This window comes from Zeus faber (assembly GCF_960531495.2).
Source record: "Zeus faber genome assembly, chromosome: 8".
NCBI classification, from domain to species: domain Eukaryota; kingdom Metazoa; phylum Chordata; class Actinopteri; order Zeiformes; family Zeidae; genus Zeus; species Zeus faber.
The window spans coordinates 23,863,472-23,872,334 of record NC_137195.1 but is presented as its reverse complement, the minus strand read 5'-3'; the positions used below and the strand labels follow the sequence as shown (position 1 = coordinate 23,872,334).

Sequence of the window (8,863 nt, the reverse complement as noted above, 5' to 3'; positions counted from 1 at the left end):
AGGTGTCTTGGAATGTGTGGCGTCCCAAGACAGTACCCATTGTATAAGATAATGATTAACAGACGGTGCCAGGGGTCACAAGAGAGAGAGAGAGACCATTGTCAGGGGTCCCAGTGATATGGGAGGTGAAATGTGAAGGGTGACCTATGTAGGGGAATCAGATGGTCAACATTGTCTCTGGTCAAGCATAACAGCACCTGCCCGAGTTTCATTCGACAGAGAATCCATCCGGCTCGGTTCTCTCCTGGACGTCCATGGCAAGTCTGGTCTAATGCTGTTCTTTTGTAATGAATCTATTATTTCACTCAAGTCAGCGTCAGCGGTCACTCCTTCTTCATCAACACATCAAATTCATCAAGAAGCTACAAAGTGACATCACAAACAGGATCTGTTGGGCCTCACCTGCTGATGCTGCCTGCTCCAGCGAATTTCCACTTTAAAACCTTAGGGTGAGTGCTATCTCAAAAATTGAGCTGTGTGTGGTTCTTGGAGCGGTAGTGTTTTGTGCAGACAGGCTGCACTGACAAGAGCAGATTGTGCGGAGATAGAGATGATGTGTTGATGTGTGAAGTGAGTTTCTAAATTTGGGTTTATTAAGTTGTAAAAAACGTAAATAAGGGGAATAAGAGAATAATAAACAAAGAGAAAGAGAATTAAGTTGTGAAGTAAAGAGTTACAAGTTAAAGGCTTAAAAGATGAAAAATAAAGTTTGAGAAAAAATGGGGAAAAGCAGGGCTGAACCAGCCTAGGAGAATGAGTGCACATTGAACATGCATGCTGAAAGAATCTGAATAAAAAGATAATTTCTTAAAAGTTTGGCCAAAGCGAAAATTTAAAAGTCTGGCCAAAGTGAAAATCTTGATGAAATTAGAAAAGTATAAATGAGTCGACGTTAAAAGTATAAAGTTAAGCGCTGTTGAAGTTATTGGAGAATCAGATGTGCTGCCGGGGAGACATGGCTTTTTCCATTATTGGTGTGAGTGTGCCGCGGCTAAAGAGGTGTGAAGAAATTTGTGTATTGTTTGTGTATATGTATAAATGATATATAGAATATATGGGTTATTAAATAGGTATACATATGTGGTGAGCAGTTGAATAATAAAACATAAAGAGAAACATTTCTTGCCCCTTAAGTGATAAATATATATGAGCCTGTTTACGGACTTTGTAAAGCTGATGATAAGGATTATGAGCCTTTTTCTTTAAGGACGTTTGATAAATATATATGAGCCTTTTTCTTTCAAGGACGTTTTGTACATTTGATCAAGGATATGGGCTGACGCAGCATATACACGAACCCACCCACCGATATGGGAACACATTAGACCTACTGATAACAGCAGGGTTAGATATTGAGAACGTGCCGGTGCAACAAATGCCCATTTCCCGACCATTATTGCGTGTTCTATGAGACAAAACTTATTTCTCCAAAATAATTTCAGAAAATACAGGTAACCACAGAGTGCTTTTCTCCACTATCGATCGGCTGATAAATGCGCCCCCCCCATCTCCACCACAGCAGTCAGCCGGGAAGTGTGAGGAGTTTGCGCTCTTCTTTGAGGATAAAATAACCATGATCAGAGCGAGCATCACCCCTGACGTAAACTTAGACGAGATCAGTCAATCTCACAGAAAAGAAGTAACCATGAAGGATTTCGCCTGCATTACACTGTCAGACCTCTGCAAGACTGTTGACGAATGTAGCTCAGCCACCTCCTGCCTTGACCCTGTACCAACGGCATTCTTAAAGCGGGTATTTGATAGTGTCGCGAGTCACATCCTGATGATCATAAACATGTCACTTCACTTCTTTCCAGACACCTTCAAAACAGCTGTGGTGAAACCGCTACTAAAGAAGGCCAATCTAGATGTGAACGAATTGAAAAACTATAGGCCAATATCCAATCTTCCCTTCGTCAGTAAGGTACTCGAGAAGATAGTTTCAGTACAAATAAACTCTTTTCTCAAAGAACATAACATAATGGAAGAATTACAGTCAGGCTTTAGAACAAATCACAGCACACAAACTGCCCTCACTAAAATAGTTAGTGATCTCAGGCTGAACGCTGATGCAAACAAGGTCTCGATCCTTGTCCTGCTAGACCTGAGCGCAGCATTTGATACAACTGACCATGACATCCCAATCAATCGTTTTGAAAGGCTGGTTGGTCTCTCCGGCAACGTGCTCAATTGGTTCAGAACATTCATTATAGGGAGGAAGTTCTACGTTAAGCTGGGAGATCAAGTATCAGAGAAACATGACAGCAGCTTGGGAGTGGCGCAAGGAAGGTACCTTGGCCCTTTGCTTTTCTCACTATACATGCTGCCACTTGGGCACACCATTAGAGAGCACGATGTACGCTTCCATAGCTATGCCGATGACACACAGCTATACATCTCGGCAGAACCAAATGATGAGCAATAACTTCCTGAAGCTAAATGAAAACAAAACTGAAATCCTTCTGATTGCCCCCCCACCCAAAAAAAAGGGACATGCTACTTAAAAACCTGGGGAAACTGGCACCCTGGGTCAAACCTGAGGCTACAAGTTTGGGTGTCATTCTAGACTCTGACCAAAGCTTCAAGTCCCATATTAACAAGGTGAGGAAAGTTTCATTTTTTCACCTTAGAAATATACAAGAGCCAAAAGGATGCTGAAAAGCTGATTCACGCCTTTGTATCAAGCCGGCTTGACTACTGTAATGCACTTCTCACTGGCCTTCCCAAAGTAACTACTGAAAGGCTGCAGCTCATCTACTGCTGGCCTGTTAGAAGCACCGAGTAATACACAGAAGAGAATCGGGAGTGGAGCCTTCCAAACTTATGCCCCAAAGCTTTGGAATGCACTACCTATAGATATTAGGAAAGCCGGCTCGTTTGCCATCTTTAAAAGAAAACTAAAAACGCATGTATCCACTCTGGCCTACAACTAGAGCTCTCCTACACTGCTGCGTCCACTGCACTGCTACTTCCTACCGGCCGTACCTACTGTTTTACTGCTGTACCTACTGTACCTAGTAGGCCTACCTAGACTTTTATTGTTTTATCAGCACTTTGTAACTCTACGGTTCTCTAGTTGTTTTTCCCTAACGTGTGTCATCACCTTGTGTCGCAGCTGTGGAGAGACAGGGCCAGTAGACATCGACTGCGGAAACTGTGCTTTGGCATGTTTTTAATCTTCTAATTCTTATTAATGTTTTTGATTTTGAATCTTCTAATTCTTATGATTAATGGCTTGATTTGAATCTTTTATTCCTTATTATTATCTGATTAATTGTGTTTGAGTTTCATTGTTGGTTAAATCTTTTACTCTGTAATGCGCTGTTGTACAGCACTTTGAGTTGCATTTATTGTTGGAAAGGTGCGATATAAATACATTTTTACTTACTTACTAACCATGAGCTGTCCTAGCATTAGCCGTATTAGCATGAGCCGTGTTAGAATTAGTCGCATTAGCATTAGCCGTCTTAGCAAAAGCCGCCTTAGCATTAGCCATATTAGCATAAGCCTTCTTAGTCTTAGCCGTCTTAGCATTAGCCGTATTAGCATTAGCCGTCTAAGCATGAGCCCTCTTAGAATTAGCCAACTAACTTTGAGCCCTCCTAGCATTAGCCGTATTAGCCTGAGCCGTATTAACATTAGCCGTCTTAGCATAAGCTGTCTTAGCATGAGCCACCTTAGCATGAGCCACCTTAGCATTAGCTGTCCTAGCATGAGCCGTTTTAGAATTAGCCGTTGTTAGAAATAATATGACGCCTCTGGTTGGAAACAGTTCTTTGTGACCAGTCGCTCACACATTGTTTCCAGTACGTTTCCTATTGCGTGCATGTTGCTCATGCTGTTTTGCACGTACATAGGTCTTTGTGATCCATTTATCCTTTGAGGACCTGCTGAGGGGAGACTTTATATGTGATGACATCAAAGTAAAGAACACCTCACACAATATGTTGTAAATGTTTGTCATGTCACTCACTCATTGTAGTGGCTGCAAGTGGCTCTGGATAAAAGCATCTGAACAATGGAGATCAAAGTGTAAAGATACAAATGTGCTGTGGCTGGATGAGAGCTCATTGTTTTCACCTCAGAGCTGTGATCCTCAGTGACGCTTTATTGTAATAAACTAAACTTGGGTTAAACACTGGATAGATCTTCTTGGTGAATGTGCAGCCTGTGAAGGAGTAGATATGATCCTTTGCCTCCACATGGTAGAAGGAAACTAGCCCTTCCTTGTAGTCTACAAACACCCCAACTTTGGACACATTTTGTTCCCAGGATAGTTTAACCCCTGAAGAAGTTGTTTTATTTCCATATATAAACCAGTAGCCAGCTTCAGTGCTGAGAGATAAACCTTCCTTCCTGTTGACTGACTCTTTCAACACTCCTAAACACCAGTCCTTCCCTTCCACCTCAACCTCATAATAGAATCTCCCTGAAGTGAAACCTTCTCTTCCCAGAACAAAACTACAATAATCAAATCGTTTTGGATTATCAGGGAGCTGCTGATATTTGTCTCCAAGTGTCACTTGTTTGCCATCACCAGACACTATCAGCCGTGGATGTGCTGTATCAGGGTCCAGGGTCACATCCACTGTGTACAGCTGCTGCATCAGCCTCAGTCTGACATCTATCGCTAAGTTTTCCAGATCTTCCTGGACCAGAATTCTCTGCACCTCCTGAGCGATTGTCTTCTCCAACTGTGCTACGGCGAATCCAAGCCTCGGCCGATGGAGATGAGTGCGTACGGGTATATCAGACAAGTCCTTGGCATGTGGAGAGGAGAAGACGGATGGGAGGCGCTGGAGGAGCTGGAGGTGGTCCTCAGCGTGTGAGAGATGTTCCATCTCGCTGCTCCTCCGCTGGAGCTCTGTGATTTCCTGCTCCAGCTCTGTGATGCACTCTTCAGCCTGTTTCTCTGCTGCTTTTTGCTTCTCCTCGATGGCTGAGATCAGCTCAGCCTGCTTCGTCCGGACGGAGGCCATCAAAGCGGCGACGGCCTCCGCCCACTCCGCTATCTCTTTCTCTGCGACTGTCTTACCCTCCTCCACCGAGCGCTCGATCTCTTCCACCTTCCGTCGTCGTTCTTCTATCATCTCCTGATATTCCGGTATCCTCTTCCCCAGCTGGACCTTGCGGCGCTCGTACTCTTCCTCTACGGGCACCGTTTCGTGACCCTTGTGTTCCGTGCACATGACGCAAACACAGAGCTGCTCAGTCCTGCAGTAGAGATCTAAAAGCTTATCGTGTTTCTTACAGATCCTGTCCTCCAGGTTCTCTACAGGGTTGATCAGCTTGTGTCTCTTCAGGGCTGCCACCCTCTGATGGGGCTCCAGGTGAGTCTCACAAAAAGAGGCTGAACACACCAGGCAGGACTTCAGGGCCTTGAGCTTGGTGCCTGGACAGAAGTCACAGAGCACCGCCCCTTCCTCTTGGTTGTGGTGGTTGGAACCGGCAGCTTTAACATGAACAGCCATCTTGAAATGAGCAGCCACCACCTCAGATATTAAAGTATTGACACAGACATCGGGTCTTTTTTCAAATGACTTTTTACACATTGGGCAATTATACTCTTCACATTCGTCCCAATATTTGGTGACACAGGCCTTGCAGAAGTTGTGTCCACATGAAAGTGAAACAGGTTCGGCAAACACGTCCAGACAGATGGAACATATGAACTGTTCCGGGTCCAGGAGATCGGTGGCTGAGGCCATGGCTGGAGGAGAGGAGAGAGGAGAGAATGACACAGAGACATGGGGAGCAGATGACAACAAGAGCAAAGCTTATTTTTGTTTCCGTGGTTTAGAACCAGGAGCTCATTCACAAGGTCACCAACTTCAACCTTTCAAACATATATTTGGTGGTGAATTGTGTTGTCAGAACAGTCTTTTTTCAAAAAATACTCAAACTACATGATGACTGACATGAAATGCAACAGGATTTGACCATTTTAATAAAATGACTGCAAGAATAAAACACTTCCCCCTCCACCCTACTGCTTGTTTCTGTTGATGATCTCAATGAACGTCACAAGTTTATGCTCCACAAAGCTCCCAAAAACCCCCTGCTCAACACGTCACTTGACAATTAAACATTCTTCTTCTTCTTCTTCTTGTATCAAATATTTTCATTAAAAAAAACGACGACCGATCAGGAATCAGACATTTAAGACAGAACTGACCTGTATCCTTCGTGTGACTGTGGAAGAGAAACTGGATTCTTTTAAGTTTCATTTCCTTGAAAGTGAGAAGCACCACCTACATAGCTCCACCTTTTACTGACAGTCAGCCCACCCCAGCAGCCAAAAAACAAATAAGATTTATTTAATATATCAAAGTTGTTCTTATTATTACAATGTATTATTATTTCAATGTATTATTACGATTATTATTTAATTATAATTTCATTATAGTTATTAGACATTTGTATTTCTTATTATGATTATGCTTATTATTATTATTCTTATCATTATCATTTTATTATTATTGCAATACTTATATATTTACTTATAAAACTACTATTAGTAAACTGTTAAATAAAAAAGTATTAGAGAAATGAATGACAAATTCTTTAGCAAATAACACTGACATCATCATTGATCATAACTAGAGCTGTCAAACGATTAAAATCATTGACAGCGATGACAGGTGTGAGATTAATGACATGTTTTTGTTTGGCCAGGGCTACATTCATAGAGTAAAAGGACAAAGTCATATCAATTATCTTAACAATCCAGCAGGTGACAGTAAAGTGCAGTAAGTCTACAAAACAACATTTAGGGTCAGGCATATTCTTTGGCTCTTTAATGCTTTTTGGTTCTTCCCAAATACATTTAATATATGATCCCATTTCTTTTTCTCCAACTAAAAATTGGGCTTTGGATGTGATCAAATTTCCTTTAAATGTGACAAGAACAGATGGAAGTGGTACCATCTGCGGATGATGTTAAATTAAACCTCTTTCATCTTATTGGTTAATGAGTATTTTTCAGTTGGAGTCCAAACTCTCTTCCGGCAAGTATCTATCCCAGTGTTCCGGAATGCATGTCCATACGGGACGGACACAATGTCATCCTGGAACAAGGAACCAACTTTGCTGTTTTTACATAAAGGCTCAATAGATATTTGTATTTATCTTGATCTTTTAAAGACAAGGCTCTTTGCAGCCATTGACTTTTCCAGAGTTTTTTTCTAGAATACGAGTGATATTCAAAGAACACCTTCTTGTTTGGTCTTTAGTAATAAAACATTCCCAGGTGGGTAACTCAATCTTTGACTGGAATAGAACAAATTGAATGCATGTTACCTAGTAATTCACACTTATTGACATTTAGGCAAAGAGCAGATGCTTTAGAAAATACATGGACTCCATCAAGTGAACTGTTGTCTCTGTGTTGTCACGATGAGCTGCACTGAGGCCTCACAGCAAGTTCAACTGTTCTCCACTCAACCCTCCAAGGAACAGGCAGATTGTTGCATCTGGCAGCTTTTCAATGCAGGAAGGTGAAAGGGAAAACATACAAGGTAAAAAACACATCAATCACCATAGGAATTGGATTCCAACAGGAAGGTAATAAAGGTAAGTATGATGTTAGTTATTTTCAGGGTGACACGGTAAGTATAAAAGACATAACTACACAACAACAATTATTTCCCCGCTACAGGTAACGTTCAAACAAGTATTTCACAGTAACTAAAACATTTTCTCCATAGAACATAAATCCTTTGTCAGAGGCTTATATCACTTGCATATGTTCATTAAAATACTCTTGGAAATACTGCAGACTTTACCTACGCTAAAGCCAGGAATGGAGGCATTTAGCATTCCAAGTTACAACAACACATTGACACATTTTCACCGTATAATGTCATTTTCCACATTGCAAAGACAAGAGCGTTGTTGTCAATTACAAATGTAAACCTTCACACAAAGATGTACTTAATTCAAACAGCGGTCGGAGTTAAAACCACTGATATAAATAAAGTTAGAAGAACTGACTTTGCAGAGAACGCAAAAAATGCCCCTGTATTTCGAGAATAAACTCGTAATTCCGAGTTCGTAGCCGACTCGAGAATAAACTCGAAAGAACCTTTCGAGAATAAATTCGGAATTCCAATTCGGGGGGAAGCCCCGGCCATTCCACACCCCGAGTTTGGAGGCCCTAGCCCCCGGGGCCGGGCCGCTGCTTCCCATCAATGTCCACGGAGATCCCGGGCCATGTCCCCGGGCGACCGGCCCAAAACCTAGTCTATTATTATTATATGTCAGCGCTTCTAACGCTGGTGGAAAAAGAACCACTTTTTCACAATTATTGACTGTATATAGAACCACCACATTCAACATGGCAGCTTAAACCGTTTTCACACCAATTTTTTTTTTTTTAACCCGGGTAAACCCTTTCCCGTTGCTAGGAGAAATGCTGTTTATTTCAGATGCTCCATGCTGCCGGTGGGCACTCGCACACCGGTCCTTCGACGCCGGGGAGCGGCTTGGGGCGGTGCTGGAGTGACTAGGAGCCCGGCGGGGGGCATAGGGGTTCTCCGCTGTCCTCCCCACGGTGCGATCACCTCACTCAAAACATTTCATGGTCCCCCATGCGCAAAAAAAGTCCAACTTCTGATTTTGATTTTGGATTCTTAAAGGGATATTAAATGATGGAATGATACACAGATACTCCTGTCTATTTATGTGCCAGCGTCCAGAATTTCAACGTGCGTCACATCGTGCAGCTAAAGGGGCCAAAATGAGCGTCTGGACCCGGGTGTCCTACTCACATCAGAGCCGATCAGAGGTGGAACCGATTGAAACCTGTGTCTATCGCAGGGTCATTTGACCCGGGACTGAGACCAGGGATTTTCCTTTCCCACTG

General features: G+C 42.5%; 1 protein-coding gene across 1 annotated transcript; it reads right to left on the bottom strand.

The window, feature by feature from the left end:
- Positions 1-4,076: 4,076 nt before the first annotated feature.
- On the bottom strand, positions 4,077-5,708 carry LOC307233519 (E3 ubiquitin-protein ligase TRIM39-like; the record flags this gene model as incomplete). Its single annotated transcript, XM_080004857.1, has 1 exon — positions 4,077-5,708. The coding sequence occupies one exon, from the start codon at positions 5,706-5,708 to the stop codon at positions 4,077-4,079; it is 1,632 nt and encodes a 543-aa protein (XP_079860983.1).
- Positions 5,709-8,863: the final 3,155 nt, after the last annotated feature.